The 26,030-nt window shown below is 43.9% G+C and overlaps 2 protein-coding genes across 2 annotated transcripts; one reads left to right on the top strand and one right to left on the bottom strand.

Moving 5' to 3' along the window:
- Positions 1-4,016: 4,016 nt before the first annotated feature.
- Positions 4,017-6,167, bottom strand: LOC146767562 (uncharacterized). The gene is made up of 2 exons (XM_085577801.1): positions 5,784-6,167; positions 4,017-5,202 (listed from the first exon to the last, which is right to left on the bottom strand). The coding sequence occupies exons 1-2, from the start codon at positions 6,049-6,051 to the stop codon at positions 4,262-4,264; spliced, it is 1,209 nt and encodes a 402-aa protein (XP_085433927.1). The 5' UTR covers positions 6,052-6,167; the 3' UTR covers positions 4,017-4,261.
- Positions 6,168-6,833: 666 nt separating this feature from the next.
- LOC146767561 (uncharacterized) lies at positions 6,834-8,779 on the top strand. The gene is made up of 2 exons (XM_085577802.1): positions 6,834-7,124; positions 7,594-8,779. Exons 1-2 carry the CDS (start codon positions 6,962-6,964, stop codon positions 8,436-8,438), a joined length of 1,008 nt encoding a protein of 335 aa, XP_085433928.1. The 5' UTR covers positions 6,834-6,961; the 3' UTR covers positions 8,439-8,779.
- The last annotated feature ends 17,251 nt before the right edge of the window (positions 8,780-26,030 follow it).

The raw sequence follows: 26,030 nt of genomic DNA, 5'->3' as shown, positions 1-26,030 counted from the left end.
ATATATGTGTGTGTGTGTATATGTGTGTATATATATATGCTAGGGAACCAATGAATCAAGAGCAGCCCTGTACAAAATCCATTTGGTGGTGCTGTGGGTGAGAGGCTGGACATGACCCAGCCATGGCACTCACAGCCCAGAGAGCCAAACGTGTCCTGGGCTGCACCCAGAGCCCCGTGGGCAGCAGGGGAGGGAGGGGATTCTGTCCCTCTGCTCTGCTCTGCTGAGAGCCCACCTGAGGTGCTGCAGCCAGCTCTGGGCCCCAGCACAGGAAGGACACAGACCTGTTGGAGGAGGGCCACCAAGTTGATTAGAGGGATGGAGCACCTCTGCTATGAGGAAAGGCTAAAGATTTGGGTTGTTCAGCCTGGAAAAGAGAAGGCTTAGCAGTGACCAAATTGTGTCCTTCCAGTACCTGGATGGAGCCTAAAAGAAAGATTGAGAGACATTTTTTACAGGAGCATGTAGTGGCAGGAAAATGTGAAATGGATCCAACTAAAAGACAGCAGGTTTAGATTAGATATTAGGATTTTTTTTTTTTTTTTAGACAGTCATAAGGTACTCCCAGATTTTTCCCAGAAAAGTTGTGGATGCCCCATTCCTGGAGGTATTCAAGGCCAGGTTGGATGGAGCTCTGAGTAACTTTGTCAAGTTAATAAAGGTAACTTGGTCAAATTAATAAAGGGAGGCTGGAACTGGATGGTCCTTAAGATATCAACACAAAAAAGTTCTGTAATTCTATTACTTCCCCTTCTTTATTCTTGAAGAGTCTAACTACTTAAATTAATAATTATAAATTCTAGATATTTTAAGAGTTTGAGTTTCCACATGAATGACTCACCAGTATCTGCACATAATACAGTGAAATCCCACAGCAGAGAGTCATCAGTAATACATGACTGTCTTGGTCTGAAAAGACAGGTATCTGTTAAGGAAGGCAGGAGCTTCTCTTGAAATGGAAAATGTAAACCCTCTCTTTCTGAATTATTATAATTTTGAAACTAAGGGGCTCTCAGACAAAGATATGGGAATAGGAATAACAGGTTTTTATTAGGAAAATTAAAATAAAAATGCAGTAATAAAATACAACTTTGACAGAGTCAGAATACAACCTGACACCCTGTTGGTAGCAGTCTGATTAAATGGTGGCTGCAGTCTTTTTGGAGTGGCAGATGTAGTTTTGTTGAAAAAGCGATATTGTAGTTTTCTTCTGAAGTTCTAGTGGTGGTGTAGATGGACCTGGTCTTCTTCTGGGAATTAATTGGAAATTCTAAATTTTAGACTTTTATCAAGGTAGGAATGCTTGACTCTTCTTCTTGAGTGGAGCATCTTGCAATCTGATGGTGTAATTTTATTAGTTATGTAGTGAGACTTAATGGCCTATTAACAGAAGATATTCCCTTGGACAAAGGATGGGCGTAGAAGAGATAAAGAAAACTGACCCAACTGGTTTTAATAGCTGGCCTATTCACAGAGGATATCCCCTTAGAATTATGAGGGATGGGTCATGGAAGGGATAAAGAACACTATTCTACCTGGTTGTAGCAAATGGTGATAGAATACATACTTTTGGTTACATCTTGCATTGCAACCTATGGCAAAGATTTTTTCAGCTTTTTCTAGAGTCATTTAGCCTTTCCCCCTTAACATGATAAAAATGCATGAAAGCATTAATTGACATGGTAGGGAAAAATGTGAGTTGAAATAGTTTCCTATTTACACCTTGAAGTAAATACCCTTCTTATTATCTATTCTTTTTCTGTGCTTTAGAACAGCTAAATGAAAATAACTAGTGTGTTGGGTTTGCATGGCCAGGTTTTGTTAGCAGGGGGCTAAAGCTGTGGCTTCTGTGAGAAGCTGCCAGAAACTTCCCTATGTCCAGCAGAGCCAATGCCAAAAGGCTCCAGGACAAGCTTGCTGCTGGCCAAGCTTGGGCCAATTGAAAATGTGGTAATGACTCTGTGATAGCATATCTAAGAAGGAAGAAAGTTATTGTGCAGATGTAACTGTGGCCAGAGAAGAGAAGGGTGAGAAGATGTGAAAGGAATAACTCTGCAGACACCCAGGTCAGTGGAGAAGGAGGGGCAGGAGGTGTTACTTCTGAGGTTTAATGCCACTTAGGAGTGGCACAAAATCGAAACTTTGGCTATAGCTATACAACATAGGCAGAAATAAAAACAAAGATAATCCTCCTTTGTGGTTCATGTATCAGAGACATAGAAATTACAGAAAAGACAGGCATCCATTTTCCCAGTATTCCCAAACAATCATCATTACATTTGTTCGCCAAATACCAGGTTCCCCAGACTTACCTATAAGCTTTCAAAACAGCAGGTATACTAAAGGTGCAAGCATTAATCCATTCCTGTCTGCTAGGACTATTCACACCCCTAAAATACTTGCCAAAAACTTTCCTGTATCCCCATTTGGGAAGCAAAATTTATTCCTGAAATCAATTAAATGGAAGAGTCCTAGCAGATAGTTAAATAGTCAGGCTGTTAAAATATTTAGGTACTGGGAAACAAAAATATGAATGGGGCAGTCCCTTTTACTTCTTTCTACAGAGCCCATTCTCGCAGTTCCCCCTCCCACCACTAAAGCCCTGCAACATAAGGCCGATATACAGACCTTTCACTGCAAGGCAACAGACAGTACTAGAAACTGCCTGCCTAGATAGAGCACAAGCCAGTGAGCAGATGCTTCACATACACAGGGGACAGCAAAAACCCAAGGCTTCCACCGAGCAAAAAGCAGTTCCCTATGCAGGTATGTTCTCAGTATCTGCTCAGACTAAAAAGCTGGAGCAGCAGGTGGGCACCTCAGAATAATTCCTAGGGGAGATGCTACATTTGCTTAGCTCTATTTACACTTAAAATTTCATGCACAGAAATAGAAATTACTGTGCAAACAAGCAATTCAAGTGAACAAAGGAAAGAAATGAAAAAGACATTCTAGCTGATATCTCTGATACAGGCATAACCACAGAAGTGTTGCTGCTCTGTAGTTAACTCCCACAGTGAGCCCGGCACCATGCACAGTAGAGATGGAGGGGCTGCCCTACATGGACAGGGTGTATTTCAACTAAAAACAAAAAATCTGAGAATTCATGGCTGATCATCCACATAGACATCAAGCCAGCATTCAATATCACTAGCTACCATCTTTCTGTTCTCCATAATTTTGTTAGAGAAGGGTATAGTTCAGAGCAAGATACAAAATCACCCTGTTGAGCTATAATCATAGTACAGGATTGAAGCAGTGATAGCAATAAGAGTGATCTAAAAGGCTTGCTCACCACAGTTCTCAGACAGAGAATTGTCTGACTCACCAACTCCTGTCCCCATCCAACCATATGATGAAAAATATTTTCCACCAGAGGCTATCAAAGTGCTACAAATGCTATTAACACCAAAATTAGAAACATTCAAGGCATTGTACTTTATGGTTATGGTTGAAATCTCAATTTTAAAAAGTAACTTAAAATTCAGGAAAAAAGCAGGTCAAATTAAGGCCAGGAAGTATCACATCCTAAGGAAATCATTAACTGTTAGGTGAACCATGTGCTATTTTTGTTATTTAAAATACTGATTAAACTAATTATGCTCACAGGGAATTGAATCTAGAAGACTAAATTAAATCTTTTCAGAGTTTGATGAAAAGTTATTATCATCTATTTAAATAGAAAAAGGTATCATTTTGAACACTTTATGTTGATCAACATTTTAATAAGATCATCCTTTGGTGTCTGTTATTTGTCTAATAATATAGTCTATACTTTCCTTTTCACCTTAGTGAAATGTTAGCGTTAAAACATTTAGACCTGTGCCAAAATATAATCCATTTAACTACTTCCTCTTTAGAACTAGTTCCTTAAAAGGTTAGTTTTTCTTTGAGAGCAAAGAATGACAAACGGGCTTTTCTCAGCTTGTCATTCTTTGCTCTCCAAGCCAAGATTATGATTTCTGAGTAAAGAGCAGCAATAGTACTAGTAGGCAGACTCTGTTTTTTTTTTTTTTAAAGGTAATATTTATTATATCAAGAGAATAAAGATAATATACAGGATAAAAATGAAGTCTATGTACAAAGGTTTGACATTCCCCCTACCTTCAAATACAGACAGAACAAACAAGTTCTGAGTGAATAGGATCACCCCACTGTGAGGTAGAAAATTAATTTCAGGTGTTAATAATAAATTCCTGTCAAAGGCTAGAAACTATACAGCTAAATTTGACTCTACATAAAGAAGATGATTCTTTAGCTTCTATTCTCCTGTTTGTTTCTTTGGTAATAATCTTCCTGGGATCATACAGGGCCATCTTGCCAGGCGAGTGACATCTTCCCCAGCATACCCGCAGCGCACAGCGGTGACAGCAGTCCCCAGCCAGAAGGAATGCACACCGTACTGCTCCGGAGACAGCCCCAGCAGGCACAGGGCACGTCTGAGAACCGCCAGGAACTCCCTCTTCGTTACAGCCCTGAAGTCCGAATGCACAAAGAGTGGCCCTTCCTGCCGTGGACGAACTGTCAAATAGCTCCGGAGGGCCAGAACAGGGCACACCCATGGCTCTCCAGACAGCGCCAGGCTGATGACATGTCTCTCCTGATCCACAGGAGAATAAGGTAGAAAAAGCAGCACTTTCCTCTCCATCAGCTGGAGATCACCCAGGTACAGCAGCTCAGGCTGCAGTACATTACGGTGCTTTGCCACCATCTCTCCTATTCTAAGTGCCCCAAAAAAAGCTACAGTAAATAAGGCACGAAACAGTAAGCATTCATAGCGAGTTATGCATGCAGACTCCAGAACTCCTAAGAGAGATCGCAACATTTCAATTGTTACAGGCAAATATTTATCCCTCAGGATACCCGCTCGACGTTTCAACCCCATCACCATGAAACAGGTTATAGGATCTTCCAGAGGATCAGGGTTACCAGTCAATTTTGATAAATAAGAAAGTGCTGCCACGTATGTGAGTGTCTTCGAGGAGGAATAATCAGATTCCACAGCCAAAAACCCTCTAATTTGCTCCACTGGAATTGGCCAGGTTGCAGGCATTCCCATGCTTTTCCTGAAGACAACGAATTTCTCCAGTCCTTCAAGATAGGCTTGCCAAAGCCTACTATCCCCTGAGTGCTCCAGCAACGACAAAGTCTTCAGAGGCCAAGGTCCCAAGGAATGCTTTTGATGATAACTGATGTCGCTTCCTGCAAGAAAAGACCCACATTAGTAGTACATGGTGACAACAGGCATAAGCATATTGCTTAAACGGCAATAAAGACTCCTGTACTCCTGGAGGAGCCTCCAGATAACGCTGTGAGTTTATCTGATAGACAGCTCACACACAGGTGCACCAGAGATATTTTTCAAATTAGAAACAAGCAGCATATCAGGCCCGTTTCAGGCACTGGATGTGGTAACACACCGTGAATTTACAGGGTTGTGGAGCAGTAATGGAGAAGACAAATATAAAGCAATTTTTAAACCAAGGGACGTCTTGCAGAAGTAACAACAACAAAGGTCAGACAGCACACTCCCTCCAGTAGGTAAAATAATTTCCCAGCCCAGGAAGGAGAGCTCTGTCGACTCATCCCTCCAAACCCTCCAAGAACCCGAACAAAACCAAGGAGCTGGCCGGTAGGAGGCACGGCCGCCAGCGATGCGGTGACCCCCGGCCCCGGCCCCGGCCCCGGCCCCGGCCCCGGCCCCGGCCCCCGGCCCCGGCCCCGGCCCGGCCCCGGCCCCGGCCCCGGCCCCGGCCCCGGCCCCGGCCCCGGCCCGCACTGACCGCTCCGCGGTGCTTCTGTGCTGCAGGGCGGGGAGGTGACTCTCTGCCCAGCCAGGCTCGGCTCCAGCCACTCCATGCCCGGCTCCCGGGCCAGCAGCGCCAGCATGTCCCAGAAGAGCGTGGCGGCGGGCGCGGCCGGGGCGCGGGCAGCGCGGGCCATGGCCGGAGCTCCTGCACCGCTGCGCTGCCGCAGCCGAGCCCTGGGGGCCCTTTTATCGAGCGCCCTGCTCGGAACAGCCCCGGGGCTCCGAGCGCTGCCCTGGGCCATTGGGTGGAGGATGGGAAGCCGGGCGCCGCCTGAGAACTGAAAGGTGTGGAACGGCCCGGCCTTTAATTACGTCTTCTGACAGAGTCTGAAATATGACCGTATTTAGAGATAAGGTTAAAAAGGAGACAAATGTACTTGTGTTACCACCCAGTTATTCTCCTGGGCTCTGCAAGATGAGGTTTCCAGGTTTGGTAGAGAATAGCTCAGGGCAGCTGGCTCTGCTCTGAATTACTCAACAGCCTTCCTTCGCTGTTCAGTACAGGCTACGCACTGAGATGCTTTTGCACAGTTCAACAAGACAGCTGCCTTTCCACAGTAGCTAACCCAGAAAAATCCTAAGAAAAAAAGAAAGCTACCAGGCTGCTCAGCCGACAACTTGAGCTTTTGGTCTCCCTTGAAAGAAAGCTGTACAGGGATCACGGCGGCCGCCTTCCCTAGGAGCTTCTACCCCCTCAAAGATTTGAGTATTACTCCTGGCAGTTCTAGGGACCTGTACTGTGTTTGTAACTCCCCCTGCGGCCGGCTCTTTCCTTTTAGTAACAAAATGGTGCAGGTTTGTGGCAGAGGCAAACATATTAAGCCACCCTCGGACCCATTCTCTGCTCCTCCCTTAGCCCTCATCTGCAGCACAATGGAGGCGATAATGGGCCGCTTAAGCAGGTCCCAGGTCCTGGAAGTCTCGCCTTCCAGGTAACTCCCCCGCAGACCCGTGGGCAGAGGGCGGAGGAGGAAGGATGGGGGGACACCACATGGACCCTCAGGCACAGGCTCGGATTGAGCCACAGAAGGACACGTAAAGGGGGCGTTCCAATTTGGATAGGAGGGCCAAGGTATAAAAGGGCAGCACGGTAGCAGCGTCGAGGTATTGCTGTTTCGTGCCTCTCACTGTGTGGCTGCAGTTTTGTTGGTGATGCAGAGAACTGCTGAGCTGCCTGCTGCCCCTTCACCCTTCTGGTCATTGCTGGCGCTGCTGCGGCAGGAGCCCGGCATGGGGTGGCTGCCGTGTGGGCAGGATGGCTGCACCAGATCGTGTGGTACCAGTGGATCGGAGGCTGGCAGCGGGAAAGGAGCTGGTAACTGTGCCCTTGGTGGGGCAGGGAGGGGCAGTGGGCAGCTGAGTGGTGGGGGAGGTGGGTAGAGTCCTGCTGGGTTCTTCCATGGGGTCTGACCACACGGTTGGAAAGCTTCTGAGATCTCTGTGCACTCCTGACTATATTGTTACTTTGTGGTGCCTTTGTCACTCCCGGCCACTCGTGCCCACTGATGGAGGTCTGAGGTCACAGAAACCTTGCCATAGGGTGTCAGATCTGTCTCTAGGCTTGAGATGTTACTTTAAAGAGACAAATAGGTGGGGGGTTATGGGTATTGAGAATGTAATTCTCCTCCTGTGTTCTGGCTGTTGGAAACTCTGCAGATGAGAGTCATAAGAATGCATGGGACAGGGCTTTTTTCAGAAAAGTTCAAGTAAAGGCTGAAGCATGTTGAAAGGGAGGGAAATTCTATCTGCTTTTGCTTGCCATTACTAACATGGTTTTCTTTCAGCAGATAATCTCAGCCAGGTTCCTGAGAAGCATTCCTTGGGCCCTTGGCCCCTGAAGGCTCTGCTGTTACTGGAGGACTCAAGAGAGAGACACTTATGGCAAGCCTACCATGAAGGACTGAAAAACTTTCTTTCCTTTAGAGAAGGCATGGCTCTATCTGCCATCTGGCCCATTCCAGTTGAACAAATTAGAGAGTTTCTGGTCGCCATGGAGTCCCAAGACCTGCCTCCCATGAAAATAATAATGTATATGGAAGGACTGTCCTTCATCTCCAGAATGGTAGATCATCCTGATCCCCTTCCAGATCCTCTTGTCTGTCACATAATGTCAAGGCTGAAAAAGAGGACTAGCTGTTCAAATGATGGATACTCTCCTGTAACAATTGAAGTGTTAAGATCTCTCCTGGGAACTCTGGAGTCTGTGTGTAGCTCTCCTTATGAGTGTATGTTGTTCCGTGCCATTTTTACTGTAGCTTTTTTTGGTGTACTGCATATAGAAGAGATGGTGGCAAATCACCAAAATATAGCACAGCCAGATCTCCTGTACTTGAGTGACCTCCAGCTGACAGAAGGATGTGCAACCCTTTTTCTGCATCCATCTCAAGTGGGCCAACAGAGGTGTTTGATCCAGCTGAGACTACGGAAAGAGATGTGGGTATGTCCTGTTAAAGCTCTCCATAGCTACGTGGCAGCACGGCCACAAGGAGAGGGCCCTCTCTTTGTGCACTCAAATAGTGTGGCTGTGACAAAGAGGGAGTTCCTCACTATCTTCCGCTGTGGTCTTAGGTTTGCTGGACTTCCTCCAAACCAGTATGCAGTGCATTCCTTCTGGCTGGGGAATTCATAACAGGAGAATCTCATGGGGATCCCCACAAAGTGATTAATAGAATGGTGGTGGTGGTGAAGATTCTGAGAAAGACATACTTCTGTCTACCTGTTGAACTTTCATAGTAGGAAGTATCTTCTGCAATGCACAAATTTTATACTTTATACAGGCTAAATTTTTAGTAATCTGAATCTAGAGAGAAGGGGAGGAAAAAGTGGAAGGTGACATCACACTTGTGGTGGTTTTGAGAAGGAAGTGTCATGGGTTTAAAACTGGGACTTGTGGGGCACATGGTATTCAGCATGTTTGTTCTAGTTCCACTTTGACCTTGTGTAATCTTACATTAAACGGTGTTTTCTTTCAAGAACTTCTCAAGGTTGTTGGGTTTTTTTTACACCCTGGTGAAAGGCCATTCCTTGCAGTGGTGACAATGTAACTTGATACAAGCCTGCACTCTTTTTATTGTCTAGTGTGATGAGAAGTAAAGCTAATTGACAGCTAGTGATAATGTGACGCCAGCAGTGAAGTTACTCCATTGTCCAAATTGCAGTTCCACCACAGCTGCATCCAACCTTACCTGTTGCTGATGCAGTCTCAGTCTCCTTACCTACAGAAGCCTGACCCTTGACAATTCTTAGTATCCTTCACTGATTCCTCTTGAAAGGATGTATCAAACCCAGATACTGTTCAAAAGTAGCCTTTAATTGAAGCCTGGCTGACACATCAAAGTTGGCCCTGCTCAGTTCAAAAGTGTCAGAGGACATAAAGAGACAGCTAACATAAATAACACTGTAATAATATCATCTGTAATTGATGCACTAGTAATTTATGATTTTTAACACAGATTAAATTACTAGTATCTGAGAAGCATGACCATAACAGGGTTGAGTGTCACTTTCATACATAAGTGTGTTTGAAGAAATGGGATCCTGTATAGTGCTTTGCATCAGTGTGTTCAGGACACAACTGAACAAGGTGACAACTGGGTGTTCAGAAAACAGCCAGCATCATACTGCACTGCAGTCCTGCAGCTAATTTCCAAGAGGATCTTTAGTTAGAGGAAGCTCACTCTGCAGAAACAGCTGTGATAGTAGACAACAATCTGTTAATTCCCTGGCACACAAGGTAGCTCCCTTTCTACAGCTTTACTACAAGCTGTAGTCCCAGTCATCTTGCTCATATTCATGAATGTGAATCTGGATTCCCCAACACGGTCATCAGGGAGCCTTGATCAGGTTCCAGTAGGCGCTGATACATTACCTGGGGGCCAGCAACCTTTTGGACACTTTCAGTCAACTAACTGATCCATAGAAGTTACTACAGCAATTGGATCACCTGTCTCCAGGGGAACTCAACCCCACAGCCCAATAGGTGGGTCTTTGGGTGAGGGACCAGGGAGCTCTTACTTCCTGTCTTTAAGAAAACCCCAGGTCCCCAGTTGCCCTCAGCTTCTTTTGCTGTTAGCATTAATCACTCTCCCCATATAAGGGAGACTTTCCACACATATTTAGTTTTAGACTCTTTCTGAGTGTTTCTTGTAATTTAACCAATTCAATAAGATTAAAAGGTATTTCTTTGGTAATTATGAGAGGGAAAGCATTGTTAGTTCCTTTATATCGATATTCTGTTTTAATTAACAACCATAATTTTTTCATATCTAGTTGGCACTGTGAGATGCTATGAACTTGTTATATGTAATATATGTTATAAAATAATTTGTGCTAACTGAAATGAAAAGCCACAGCATTTTATGTACTAAAACCAGCGTTGGGCAGCAAGTAAGCTAAGTGACAGAAATTCAAAACACCAGGAAGACACTGTCTCCAGAAATGTACATTCCAAGGGATTTCTCATCTGACTAGACCCCAGTAGGAGGCATTCTGATAGGTATCATCAGAAGCTTATCCCAGAAACAGTATTCCAGCAATTTTCCACCGGTTCCAGGAAAACGTGATAATACGCTAAAGAAGACCCCCTTCCAAAGCCCAAGGAACTGTATAAAAATGGACCCCTTAGAACTAACCCCCAGAGACCCACGGGAACTTTGGTGCAATAGAGGCCAAGCCCTAAGTCTCCCTCACACTGATCACCTGGCTCACAGTCGAATCACTTGTGGCTTTCTTTTATTTTTTTCAAATGTATACTTTGATAATTTAATACATTTATTTCATTATTAAATTGGAGCATTCATTTATAACAAACTTAAACCACTGTATGGTGAGTATCACCTCCTGACCTGTTGCTATAAGGCTGGAAGTTTCATTTGGGGCTTTTCTTTATACAGCCCAAGTGAATACAGCTTTTTTGGCAGGTGTTTCCGGCAGAGAAAGAAAACAGGTCCCTGTGGTTAAGCCACAGAGCATACTTGAGTATATTCACCAATCGGCACTGAACACAAGAAACTCCCCCACCTTATCTGAGCCCCTGTGAAAAAGCTCCAGAACCAGGAGAGTATTTTAACACCCACCACTAACCTCTGTACTTAATGTCACTCAAAGAAGGTAGCTTAATTTACTTAGTAATTTAAGTTACTCAGTTTTCGGTGACAGTGGCTGCAAAAGCTGGGCAAGGGCAGTGGTGCATCAGGAGCTGCCAGCAGCTCTCACAAGCCAGGAAAATCTTCCCAGCCTTCCCCGACCCCTTGAGCACATCCCCACACTGGACTTGCTCATCCTAACCTGAATGGAAATGTCACTACCTATCTCCTTTCCATCAGGGAGACAGGAAAAATAAAGACCTCTGAAGACTCCTGGAGGAAAACTAGGCAGAAAAATTAAGCTGAAAAATACAGTGATGCAACACATGGTAATACTCCCACAGACAGAGTGCAGCCAAGCCCAGTGTGAGTGCAGAAAATAAATGAAGGCTTTCTGGGCCAAAGATTCAGGAGCATGCCTGCCATTACACCTCTAACCATACTGTAAGCACTGATGTAAGTCCAGATTTTTTCTTTTTTTTTTTTCACAAAATTCCTAACCTTGTCCTGTAGAAGCCAGTAATAATATTTTTATTGTTCTTTTTGTGTCTACAAAACTTGAAGAAGGGATCTGAGTGACCATCCATTTTAATTGGCACCTTAATTGAAGATATCATCTCGAACACTTGGTCTCTCATTTCTTCCAGCAGTCTCTTCCCTTTGCAGTTCTCCTGGGCTGACCCAGAGTGCTCCCTTTGAGTCAGACGGAGAGAGCCAAGACCATGGGGAAGCCTGTAAGCACATGATTTGTGACGATGATGTTTCAAACACACTTGATTTTCCTACTACATGTGCATGAAGGCAGCTTTGTTTTGACAGTGGATCTTCCTCAAAGTGCTCCTCACCCACCATCCAGAAACAGGGTGTTCCTCTGGCTAAAAGCATGGGCACATAAATAAATTTAATTGACAGTGTGACTTTACAACATGTCATTTATTCCATGGTAACTACCCATGCATACACACTCATACTCAGCAGAACATATGGCAAAAAGGTGTAAATGACTTCACACTTCATCAAAGAGCAAGAGCATTCACCCAGAGGTTTGTAACCACGCAGTGTACTCCACAGTAAGCTTTGCCTCTAATCCAGTCCAGATTGTGTCCTTTGAGGGAATTAGCTCCCTGGCAAAGCTAAAGCTTTCACACATCCTCTAATCGAATTATCCGTCTCTATTTTGGGGTGCCATATTTCTGTTCTGTAGTATAAGATATAAAAGACCTTAATTCCTTTCTAAATGGCTCCCGGTGAATAGGATCTATTATCTTCTGTTCAGTGGGAGATAAAAGAGCCCAGCAGCCAAATATTTGTTAGTGCAGAGCTCAGACTTTCACAGAGCTGTCCAGTCATGTATATGATGGTGTGTCTTCTCATCCTAGGTAAGAACCAGCACTTAAAATTCAAAAGAGGAGTAAGATTACACAGTCAAGAGTCTTATCTTCAGACTTGTACACTCACAATTAATCAGGCTAAGTCAGAAACTTCCAGGTCACTTTAATTTATATCAAACAGATGATTTTTCATCACTTTGAACCCAGAGTCATCTCCCCTTTTCCAATGGCATTTATCTCTGAAGGAAGGTTGAAAAATGCTGAGAATGCCAGTGATAAACTTTTCAGTTAAATACTTCTTGCTCTGAAATCATCATCCAGGAAAGACTCCAGGAGAAGTTTGTAAGGACTAGTGAATGTTAAAGGGAGAGAATACTATTTGTACTAGGAGGATATGATGGAGACCATAGAACAGGGAAGGTGTTCAGTAGCCAGAGTCTGTGACTGCTCTTAGTAACTTTTGGTATAGATAAGAAAGTTGCCAAAATAAATATAATTTATAAGTGCATACTAGACATACTTATAATAAAAACCATTCCCACATCCTAGCAGGAGGTCAGCACAATGATCTACAGATGTATGCAGTAAGGGAGAGTGAAGTTCATCTGCTATCAAAGGAGGGACTCTGCATCTGAGAGCTGCCCTTTCTTTCATTACAGCCTTCTGATAAAAGAACAAGAGCACACCCTTATCTCTCCAAAGATTTTACATAGCAAACATTGGCACACAGGCAGCAGAGCCCTCCCTATTTCACTGCAGTTTCTTATGTATGTGGACCTTTTCTTCCCCTTGAAGGGGATAAGAACACCAGGGCAAGACCTCAGCTCCTCCATAAAGGTACTATGGACTAAATTATTGCTTGAACTGTGGGTATTACACCCACTGCAGCAGTTTCAGCTCTCCTCCCCCAGAACCTCAAGTAAAATAACCAAGTGCTTAGCCAGGTAAAAGGAATAGTATTTCATCTTGATAATGCAGCTGGCATACTCTTCTGTACTCTTCTGACCACATCAAAAAGTAAAACTGCAATCTCATGCAGTTGTTTGCAGAGTAGATGAACCAGAACCTCTCTCCATGCTGCAGCTGTGCTGAGTTTAATAATTTCCATTCCCTTCAGGACAGAGGGACAAGTGGGTGATTGCCCAAACACTGTGCACCACGTTGTGAAACGTTTTAAAGTCTTAACCTTAATGAGTAACTGGTGAACAATTATTCATTTAAATGGTTAGACTTATAACACCTCTGCTAAAAATCCAAGAGCCGAGAAATTTCACTGTTAATTCAGTGTTAAAATGTACTCTGGGTTTCTCTCTGGACGTAATTCCAGCTGCAAAGTTAACAGGGACTCTTTTATGAGGGAAGATAGCTAAAGAGGGAGGGCTCACCCATTGTATTAGCGTCAGGCTGTGCCTTCACACTGCACATGCCTTACACACCCCATCTATGTCCCTGCTCAATAAATCCTAAATCTGATGTCAAGTCATCACAACTGACTTTATGCCTCACACAACAGGAAAGCTCTGAAGTGGCTGCTGTGAGATTAAATGCCTCAAATCTACAGGGCTGAATATCCCTATCTTGATGCAGAAGTTGAACTCCAAAGACTTAGGCCCATATATTTATCTTTGTCTCTAATTCCTCTCTTTTATTTGATCCTACATCAAATATATATGATCATACCTTTATGTTGCTTTCTTGCACAGTCATTCCTGGCAGTTAATAGTTCTGCTTCTGGTGGGGAAAAAAGAAACTTTAAAGTGCAATTAACTTCAGGAAGATAAACAATAGCTGTGACAAGTGCCTCATCCCTCTTGATGGCATTATAATACAAAATAAGGTGTATATGTGTGCTCACAGTTTCAATAGCAGTGTCTCAAACGTGTATTATGTTGTGGAATATGGTGTTTGGAAAGATTTTTCCCTAGGGATCAGACTAAGCACAAAAATAAGGTGATCACTCTACTCCACTCAATTCCTAAGAAAACAAAGCTGATGTGGTTGCTTTCTGCTTGCTTTCTCTGCAATAATCTGTTCATGAGTTGGCAAATTTCAATGAAATTCAGAGATACTCAGGTGTTAAAAATGTCATGGAAATGTGAAAAAGCTGTCATCTGAGTTGGACTCATCCACCTTTGAGACACAGATCCTTGGGAAACACAGCTTCACCCATTCTGCTGTGACATAGAGACACCACAGCAGCAGTAGCTGTTTCAGGACTCACCAGACCAATGTCAGAAAAGGCAGGGAAGGTCGCAGAAGCTGTGCTTTGGTCTGTGACAGTGTCTGTAGATACAGTGGAATGAATCTCCCCACCTTCAGATGTCACAGTATGAACACCTATAGCTGAGAAGTTGTTTAGACTCCTTTTACAGTTGAGACTGAGCAACACATTTTTCTGGGGTATGATTCACGTTACCAATGTCTGGAACAGACATGGGAATCACATGTCAGAAGTACCTATTTATGTCTGCTATGCTTCTGGGTTTGCTTTTTGGGAGAGTGGGTGGGAGGCAGAAGCAGACTCCTGCCCACACTGCTGCACATCTGCAAACAGCTGGTGCTGATGGAGCCCATGAGAACACTTCTGCAAGCAGAGGATAAAGTACAGCCCATGACCACATTCCCAACAGCTGTTGATTACTAACCTTCAACTCTGCTATTTCAGCTCTGCAAATGCTCCTTTCCCAACAATACTTCTGCAGTGTTACACAGATAGACACGTGGATCTGAAACACATTGTAATACCACCTGTTGGGCAAGCAGCTCTGCCCTAAGCTGTGCTCAGAGTGATGTTGTGCCAAAAGCAAACTCTGCAAAAACCCATTGGTATGTAGAGCTCATATTCCAAGGGGACCCTGTGCCACCAGAAGCCACTTGGTCCTCTAACATCTGCAGGACTTCATAGGAGAATGCTGTCCCTCAGCACATGCTCTGAAGGCTTGCTGTCTGTGTCCCTTTATCTTAGGCACAAGGTGATTTTTACTCCCATCACTCAACTGGCAAATGAGACCTTTGCATGCTTGTCAGGCTGCTTCTCAGCAAACCTGGGCAGCAAATCTATAGCTCCAGTCCCAGCAGGGTGAAAAGCTTCTAAGATGCAAAACTTGCTTTGAGTGAGGCTGTATCTTGGAAACCTTTTCTTTAGCAACACAAGGCAACTAAGCCTTGGGTTTCCCTACCAGTTCTATAGTGTTTGTATTAAATATGGAGGCTCCAAAGCACCAAGGAAAATATCAGCAATTCCACTGCATCCTGTTTGTTACCACCTGGTGTCACTGGCTGTCATAGTTTTGGTGCCATTCTACATCCCAGGGCACTCAGAGGTGTTCTGTCCTCTCTTCACAGCACCCCTGGCCCAGCACCACTGAAGCAGCCATTTCACCTGCTTCCTCTTGTGGGTCCAAGCTCCTGGCCCTGGCCAAGCTGCACAGGCCAAGGGGTGCCTTCCCCATGCCACAGTCCCCAGAGCCAAGGACACATGCCCTGAGGCCTGGACAAAGTCTGGGAGAGGAGCCAGTGGGGAGGTGAGCATAGGGCCATGCATGAGTGTCTCAGCCTGCTGCAGTGCATGTACAAAGCAAATTTTCATTCTTAAGGTTGCATATTAAACTTTGCCTTTAACTCTGCCTGAGAGTGCTGAGTTAGGGGTAGCCCTAGATGTCCTTCTGCACTCTCCTGCATGGCAGACTGACCTCACTGAAGAGTCATTCAAATTGACCAGCAAATGCAGGTCATTCCTCATGTTGGCTTCTTTATTTTCCCAAGGAATACCTAGTTGGGGTATCACATTGGTCTTCTCCTCATAGGAACATCAGAATAAACTGTTCAAATACATTTTTGTGCTGCAAACCACATCATGAACAGCTTTTGAGAACAGGAGTGCGGGCTGACGAAAAGATCCCTTCAGCAACATGGTCTCTTCTCAGCTTTCTTCAGTTATCATCAACTTTTTTCACTTCTTACAGCCTCAGCTATTTCCTTTTTCTACTCTCTAGGTCCTACCATTCTGCTTACAGCAGCCCACCTCTCTGCTCTCTTTCCCCCTCCTACCTTCTTTGAAGACCTTCTTGAGAGCAAACCACATCCTTACATTCTTCTCGTTGTTAGAGCCTCCACCTCTGCTGCTGTTATGTTTCTTCATTAGTTTTTGATAAAGTGGTCTTGGCACAGCTATGAACCAAAGTGCTCTTCAGATGTTCTCATCTGCAGGTGTGCAGAATATCCCAGTAAGCTTATTTTACATACGCTTGAACTAGAGTTCCCCTTAACTACACCATTTACACCTCAAAATTGTAAATTATTCCTTGCAATAAGTGCAAGCTGTCCATGAATTTTAAACTCAGTGCAGGTTTGTGGTCCAGCAAAAACAGTTTACTAAACAAACTGCTGCTTGGACACAGCAAGTGTCAAACTGCTGGACACTTCAGTGAAAGAAGAAAAGATTATTCCTGTTTGTGCCTTTTACTCTGGGCTTAATTTTGTGGCCATTGATGCTAAATCTGTGCATTGTTGGATCATCCAGGGATTACTCAGACTTGAGCTCCCTAAAGCACAGGTACATGACTGAATTCTCATTACACCACCAGCAGCATCTGCTCTTTCCTACGAAGGGCATGGAGCAGTGATCACAAAATCTAGCTTGTGTCAGCTTTTGCAGACGGCATCATCTCTATCCTTCAGCTTGATGATATTTTTCATTCTGTGACCCTCACCCTCTTTGCACAGTAGAAATGCCTGAGTTTATATTTCTCTTAAGGGAGTTGCCTTGCTGTGTCCAAGCAGAACCTCTGACAGAATTAATTGGTTTTGCAATTTGATCAATATTTGCTACATCAAGAGGGAGCTTTCTCATTGACCTGGAGCACACTGGAGGCACAAGATGCAGGCCTGCCTTTTAGTGATCTGTTTTACACATGCATTCAGCCTGTGAAGGGAAAAGATTTTTGCGAGGGTTGTACTGCACATGTTGGAAGATCAGTAGTGGAGGCCTCTGGACTGAAATAGGTGGGAATCTGCTGTGCTAAACTGGCCAGACAGGGAGCAAGAAGAAAGGCATATTGCTCTTTTGACATTGCTAATATAGTTTCAAGCCCAAGAATGTGGTCACCATATGTGCAGAATGTGGCTCAATCCTGTACGTCTCATCCCAAACAACCTTCAGTAGCAGAATGCAGAGGAATTCACAAGGGAGCTTTTCTCTCTGAGCATTTAGCATGATCAATGGGACCATGGTACTACAGGCATGGCACTACAGACGGCTTTGCACCTCCAGTTGGTGTGATGAGGCACATGTAACTGTACCTTACATATCTCCTGCCTCTTAGCTGTGTACAAATATGTCTGGCACCAGCCTTGTGCCCTGATCCGCAATCCATGGAGAAAAATGGAGTCCCTGCACTACCCTCCATAAGTGACAATCCTATCTACCTAGCTGATGTTTTGAAGCTGTTACCAGATCCCTTCAGTTACATGGCCAGTGAATAAGAAATAGTGACAGAAAACCTATTTTTGCAGACTTGAGTCTGACCCTGCTGGCCTCTGATTCTGCCTCCTGTTTTCCCTCTGTCCTGCACAATATCTGTGAGGTCAAGGATGAGCAGACTTCAGTCCACTGCGGTCACTGCCTGATCCAGCTGTAGTTCCTTCACTCACTTCCCAATGGAAGCACAAATCAAAAGATGCTTGCAGGGATGCAAAGTTCCTCACAGCTGCTTGCTGTCATGTAAAGCTCTGCACACACTGGAGGCACACAGTGAACTTGTAAGTATTTTACTTACATTCTTTTTTTGCACCTCTCATTGTGATTACTGTATTATTCTGGCAAGCTTCTCTTGAAAATTTTGGTGCTCCAGCCACACTCAGTGTCTTTCAGCCCAGTCCTAAAGCCCATTGCACCCTGTTAAATATAGGTCAGAGTGGGACATATTACTGAGGTGAACCCATGTCTTAGTGCTGTATCAACAGGGGCACAAGCTTCCTGCTTCAGGGACTAGTGGCTTTAGCTCAGGCACCTCTGCCTGCATGGGCTATAGATGTCCCCCCAAGGCCTATATTCTACCCCCTCCACCTCAGCCAAGCCAAGCCAGGAAATGGTATGTGTTAGACTCAGTCTTGCTGTCAGACATGGTCCTACCACAGCCCCTGGAATGTCCACAGGGCCTTGTGGACCCATTGCTCCCACCCTGGATATTGACACAACTCCTCTATTTTGTTCTGGTTGTAGCTTGGCTTTCTCAGGCTGCTGCATCTGGGAGACCTTCCCAGCAAAATGGCTGATTCATCACCTCCTTCCCATTGGGCCTCACAGAAAGGGTGGCTCATTTCTCTGTAACTTGTGCATGCCAGGGCAACACCAGCACAGGCCTGTGCTTCAGAACCTACTGTCTATAGTTCCCACCAGAAATCACCACACCACAGAACACTAACAGCTCTAGAGCCACCTGGTCCATGCAAAGACTTTTATTTCCCTATTTTCTTACGCACTTGCAAGTCTTCAGAGGCCCTGTTATAACTTTTTTTCCGCAGCCCAGGGATTTTTTTTAGGGGTTACTTTAGCACTACAGTTGCTTACGCACCTTACTGTACAGAAATGAATGTAATTTCCATTCACATTCATGCTGACTCGGCCCATCTCCTGCTGCAGCTTTGTTCACTGCTCTTCTGAAGAGCACCTTTGAGCTCCCAGGCTTTTGCCTTCTCCTCTTCCCATGCCAGGTGTCTTCTCTTGGTGCTTGCAGACCCCAATTGCGTTATGTAATTACATGATTCATTGATGCTTCTATATTTCGCTCATCGTGCCTTGCAATCCTTCCTATAGCTTCTCATATTCCTCATGGTACATGCAGCTCAGCAGAGTGATTTTGTGAAGTTAAAGGCAGTTTTTTTTCATGCCACCCTGCCTCAGCTTTCAGTTTTCCCATTGTTTTGATTATTCTGTCATAGGCACCATACCAGATCACAACCCTGCACACATCTAAGATTCTATGCTTGCTGAATGCCTGGTTAATTCTGGATTGTTCAATAGCATCCCTAAGTAGTTTGTCCCAGATCCCAGTCAGGACTTACTTTTTTAACCCAGTTAACCAACCCCTTCTGGCTTGGATCTTTCTTAAACTCATTTGTGTATTTGCTATTTGTATATATATATGTGTATGCTATTTATGCTCTTATCTCAAAGCCATATCCCTCATGTATTTAATAAGCAATGTAGTGATATTCCTCCAGTCTCTTCTGTGCAGTTTCATGAAGACAACTCCACCAGCATTGGTTGTCGCCTATTGCAAAGATCAGCTGCACTAAAGCTAGCTATTCTTCATGGGGTGTGGTTGGGAAGTTGCAATTTTTTGCCAGGCAAGACTCATGAGACCTTTTTCATCTGTAAACTAAAAGTTAAATTGTGACCTGTCTGTTATGGGAGCCAGAAGCACGTGTCAGCTATGAAAGAGGGAAATATCTCCAGTAAGGATTCTCATTTCTTTAAATGTCTCTGGATGTTCAGGGAAAAATAACAGAGATACATCCCTGCACAACTGAAAGACGAAAACTTGATAATGCTCCAAATCAAGGGCACTGCATTGGTTTTCTTGTCAGCCAGGTGGAAAGTTGTGGAAGATGCAGAGCAAAGTCAGATGCTCCTCTCCTTGAGTTAATCTCCTTAAATTGTGTCTTGTACTGCATTGTAAGCCTGAGACTTTAAATGAGGACCCTTGACTGCTCCCTCTGCAGAAAAGAAAATCTTTACCATCACAAATGGCTGTAATTACATGTTCATGTTGCACACACTGAGATCACTCCAGCCCAGAGTCCAGTCACGATAGGAAAAGTAAGAGCATGCTCCAAAAAGAGGGATAGGAATAACCATGGAGGGACATTCTCTCTACCTTCCCAGCATTCAGCACAACTCTCTCAGGAAAAATTTGATTTCTAATCATATCACTGACTAATGAGATGTTAGCTCAACCCATACTGATGTTCTGTAAAATTAAAAAGGGCATTATGTTAATTACAAACTGTTAAAGTAGTAAAGCAATTTATTTTTTGTTATATCATGTCCCTTCTCCTTCTGTCCCTTATGCTTACCTACTCCATGCAGCTTTAGTGAGTTGAAATTCTGGAAAGCTCTAGTCCCAATACATATGCTACAGATCCATTCAGGGCATACTCTGCAGGTAAACCTGTCAGAAGAAACATCTGACAGGCCTGACAAATGAGAAAGTACCCACCAACACCAAGATCTTTCATGACCAAATGAAAATACTTTAAAAAAGGTTGCTGCCATGTGTCCATCTCATGTGGGGCGCCATTAGAGCTGGACTTGCCCCGTGTCACCCAGCTGCAGAAGTGGGGCCAGAGCACCCAGTGGGGCTGTGTAGCAGCATTTCATGCTTGCAGTTCCTCCTCCTGCCACCCACCAGACAGCCACGGGGAGCAGGCTCAGGCAAAGTGAACTCATTCAGGTCAAGCTGACTGGCCAGTCATGCCACCAGTCAGTTTGGAGTTGTATATCTAAAAGTTAATTGTGCAGGCTTACACAGGCGTGGCCCAGAGCCTGTTAAAGTTAAAAGCTCCCTACCTGACCTGACTGAGCTTTGGTCAAGCTCTGCACAATTGGGGAGGAACTGAACAGCAAAATTCATTGTCTAAGCCAATTATGAGCCAAGGTTGCAGCTCTGGTTTAGTTGATCAATAATTCTATGATGGATCAGATAGCAGCACTAATTCCACATATAAAAGGATAATTTAAAACATCTATACATTTCAATGCCCAAGATACATGGCAAGTTCTAAATTAGTCTCTTGTGGAATCCTGTGACCTATAATGCTTCCTCACACACATGCTGTGTAGAACACTGCATCACTGGCCTTAAGGCATGAAATCTGGTGTCACACTGACAGACAAATGAAAGTGTTAAGGCAATAGCCAGAAACACACTTAGCATTTGATATATTTTAAAAAATGAGCTTTCTAAGAAAGAGAAAAATCAGCAGTGCTTATGAGTTAGAAGAGGTTTGACATATAAGACTTGTCTCCCTCCAGCTGCTTCTATTTAATTCATCTGCCAAGTTGAGAAGTACCAGCTTTGGGTCTCTCCCCTTATATCCTGTCGGCTCCAGTCGGCTGTGGAGCTTCGGCCACCACTGCCCTGACTGTGGCTAGCAGACAGCTAGCAGACACAGCCACATCCTGAGCAGCCGAAGCCATCTCTTTTGAAAGTCTCACCCTTCTGTGGTAGCTGAACAGCAATGAGCATTTTGGGAAGGCAACCAAGGGAGTGAAGGGAGTCACCCAGGTCTTGGAATGACAGTGTCCCAGATCAGCTTGCATCCTCCGAGGCACAGTCCAGAGCTGCTGGGTGCCAGTGGGAGCCAGGGCCACTGGAGACTTCTCAGAAACACTGCGGACGCGGGCGAGTGAGCGCCTCACACCAAGCGAAGACACCAATCTTTGTTTCCTTCCTCTTTTCCAGAGACAGAAACAACCACCACCACCACACAGAGGCCCATGCCCTGCTGCTCCGCCCTCTATGAATCATACCCGGGCTGAGAGGAGCAATGACAGAAGTGCCCCTGCCAGCCTTGTGTAGGGCGGTTGTGAAAGACCCGAGGCAGATGTGTCACTCATTCACCTCATAACCAGAAAGGCAGCAATAGCTGCTCTTCTGTTTGCTAGTAACTCACAGCTCATGCAAGGCTGGAGGCCAGCTCCCCACGCTCAGGAAGGGATGTGCCACAGGGCTCAGCCCAGTGCTTTGAGACATCCCCCTCCTCCCACCTCCAAAATGCAGCAGCTGGAGCGTAGCTACCAGTACAACTGTGGCTGCAGAAGCCAGGCCTTGGCAATGATTTGGATACTGATGCTGGTTTTAGAAATGGCGCACAAAATAAGTGTGTTACTGCAAGGCCACCTGCAAGTGACAGAAGTCTGACTGAGGCAGCGCCAGCTCTGCAGAGTAGGGCAATTGCCTATGATGCAGGTCAGGGAAGCCTTGAGGAGTATCTCTTCTGTCCTGCTGAACACACAGGGCAGCTTCATCATGATGCTCTTGTGCCTCACGAGTGTCACGGGCCCCGCTGACACACAGAGGCTGCAGTGCCACATCGCAATGCAGCGAGAGGTCCAGGACAGTGGAAAGGCTACCAAGCTGTAGTTAAGCAGCTATATAACCACATAAACACCTAGGTACACTCAAAAGCTGTTTTCTCCCTGAATTTTATTTTCAATAACTGGCTGCTCAGAGCACAAGGTGAAGGGCACACGGGTCTGCTATGAGAGGGGCACACTGATAACTAGTCAGCTCCTACCATTGCAAAGGAAATCTCTGAGATGTAAAATACATTTCCTCATATTCGGGGACAAAAATTCATTATTATTTCAGAACAAGGGAGTTTGGCTAATTTAGTTGTGGTCATATCTGGCTTGTTTAAGAAGCTGAGCTTCTTAAACAAGGAGAAAGTGCTAAAAAGATATGGATTGCCCCATTTTTTAGAAATTATTCTAATGGCTTATTCACTCAAATGCCATAGTAATACAGGAAAGGCTGAGATGTCAAGAGTACTGACATTTCTTTTTCCTTCATATCTGAACCCTCTGGTGACTTCTTTTATAATGGTGGTATATATAGAGTCCCTTAAACACATTTTCTTTATTAACACAAGCATCAGCTAGTTTGTGTTCACAGACTTTAGTAAACACAGAGTACCCACAAAAAATTGCATAAAAATTTGCAAACTGTTAATTGCAAATATCAGGCAAAACAGTATCAATTATATCTAGCAAGCTTGAATAATTTTCTGTATGAAAAATCAGGGGGGTCAAGAGTGATGATTTGAAACATATTTTTACTATTTACTTGTAGAAAATATTTATATTGTGTGCTGCATATCAAATAAGTTTAAAAGCCTGGGAAATCTGTATTTAAAAGAATCCTTAAAAAAAACCCAACCTGTTTTAATAGCAAGCAAAAAGATTATCAACAGAACAGCAAACTGAAAGGTATCTATTTCAGAAGATAGAAGGAGAATATTTGGGCAAGGTCTCTTCCCTCAGCTGCAAGCTTGACCCAGCTGAGGCAGGGCTGCACATTTTTTCTGTTTTGCTGTTTTTCAAAGCAAAAGAAGCTGAAATTCCACATGTATCATTTCAATGTATTTTAAATACCAGAGCCAGATTTTAACCTCTGAACAGTACTCAGGGACCCTGTTACCCAAGTAAAGACAAGCAAAACCACCCTGGAAGGGTTTCACAGGAGACCTAAGCAGTCCCTTCGCATAGTTGTTCTCACCACATAGAACAGGGCTGCAGTTGTGCAAGCCACAAACCCCAATATACCACTTGGCCAAATCTTCATCTTAATCCTACCTGCATCTAGATTTCAGCCTCTGTTTTGGGGTTGCCACACTTTCGGAGCACAAAGATTCTATAGCGCAGGGCAAACCGCATAATTACAGGCACTAAAATATATGTGCTTCACAGTATGCTCCCAGTGAAAAGTGCCTTTTAGCTTTGAGAGTCTGAAAATAACCAGGCTGTGAAAATTTGAACTGTTTTTTTCACAGAGCACAAAACCAAAATCCCCATTACTTCATACTCTTTCCAAATTGATATTAAAAATCAGATGGCTTCCAGTGGCCGCACACTTTGCGCTGGCTCTAGAATGCACAATCAGGAGTATATCAACCCATCCCTAAATTTTGTGTGTACCCTGTATCGTCAGTTCAGACATCTTGAAGCCTATCCACCTGGCTTGCACCTGAATTGCAACAGATATTGAATTCTTAATTTTGTAACACACCATAACATTTGTGTTATTTGTGAAGCTAATACAGATAAGATGAGATGAGATTTTCAGTTAAAGTATGATTCTAAAGCACATCTTTGTCTGGCTTCATCTGCGATAACAATTCTGTGGAGCCTTTTGGTGCGTGAATGTGGCACTTTGCAGTAGATACCACAACACAACATTGTCACCTGGTGATTACTGCTCTTCAGCACATAAAAACTGCTTGAACTTTAATCCACTGAGGAAAAAAAGAAAAGACAATTGAATAGAGCATTCTGGAAAAAATATGTTTTAAAAATAGTTGAAAGAAGGTATTAAATCCATTAGTGAAGTAGGGAACATAATAAAAATGTCCCAAGTTGTAACGGATTTGAAAATTCAGAACACAATAATTGTCATGGAATCTTTAATGTTCAAACTGTAACAATGGCTACTTTTAAATTAAAGTAACAAAACCTAAGACTTCCAGTGGAGAGGTGTTACAAGAGTTGACATGTAGAAGTATATTTCTCCCAAAAGCCAAAAGATTTTTAACCAAGGACCGCAAATACTTGGCCACTTGTGTAACTCTATACAAATACAATGACATTCAGATTATTTAAAAAATATGTCAGTTTTAGTGTTTCAGTAACAAGTCAACACTTGAGAAGAAAGATAAGTAAGAAAGAGAAGAATTCAGGGAAGATAGGTGGTGACAGAAGTCCCTGTCTGGTATGCTCAGGTGCAGAAGTTTGTAAAGATTTAAGGCTGTTATAAAAATACAAGACCAGGATGAGATGAGATCTCAGATGAGACCAGGATATTTTTATGATCAGAAGCCTCTCTTACAATCAGGTTGATGAGCAGTAAATATTCAACAGTCTAGAAGCTGGCAGGACAATCACAACACCAGGTGTTCTGTGTCCCACTGGTAATCAAGGTGCCCACAGTGTAAATACTTGCTCACCTACATCACAGGTGAAATAATCCTACTGTGCTATGTGCCACCTTTAATGGCACCACACTATAAGCCCCTCAAAAGTTAGTTCCTAGCTAGCTGAAGGACAGGAAAACGGACAAAGAAAATCTTGCTGCACTAAGAAATTCTCTTGGGACAAGACAAATCTGCAGGACCTGAGAGGGGGGACAGGACAGAGGGGAGAGATAATATGAGAAGGAGGGTACCACCACAATTCACAAGGAATGTACAGCATCGTGTCTTGAGCCCACTTCATCTTCTAACAGAGTTCTCTCACACACCTAAAGTTTCCATTTCCTTATCCTACCTTTCTGTGCAGAAGGGTAACTTTGCCCCAGTACATACATCAGGATTTGGCTCCTAGACTTGACATGCTCCCCAGGATGTAAAGCCTGTTTCGGTCTTACTTGGGTGCAACCTAGGGAGTTATACGTAGCATGCAAACTCAAAAAAAGAAGCCATTTAGCCATTCTAAAGACACCCATTCAAAGTTGCTATGTACTCAGTCTTTTACTAATGTAGGTGACTGGTTTCACTAAAGACACCACTTTGAAAAAAAGTATAGTAAAAATATGTGAGAATATAAGTGCTCATGAAAAAAATATCTTCCATCTCTAGAGACTGAAATCTTTTGCCTCCAGAATTACAGTAGGGACAACAGAGGTGATGGTTGCCCAGATTTATCCCTGCCAGCCCAACCATATGTCCGCAAACCAACCCTGTCTGCAAGCCCTGAGGTTGTAAGCCAGTGAAGTCTAGGAAGAATCAGATTAGTTTCCACCTTTGACCACATTGTTGAGGAACAATATTAAGGTAAAAAATCTCACAAAACCTGCAGGAGACAGCTGTCAAAGTCAGTAAGTTTTGATTACTCCTATGCTGGACATAGTGATGGCTGTTATGCAATGACTCAGGCACGTCTAAGACTTACCTGCAGGCCATTTATTACATGGATAGGACAGTTCATTTCTGTGGTTAGCTAAAGGGAGAACCTCCAAAATATTAAAACAAACTGTTGTGATTTTTCAACAATATATCCAAGAGTCCTTTAAATAAAATACACATTGG

Source organism: Lonchura striata, chromosome 4 (assembly GCF_050655825.1).
Source record: "Lonchura striata isolate lonStrDom1 chromosome 4, ASM5065582v1, whole genome shotgun sequence".
Taxonomy (NCBI): Eukaryota; Metazoa; Chordata; class Aves; order Passeriformes; family Estrildidae; genus Lonchura; species Lonchura striata.
Note: the sequence above shows the minus strand (reverse complement) of the source record. Positions and strands in the feature narration are given on the sequence as shown.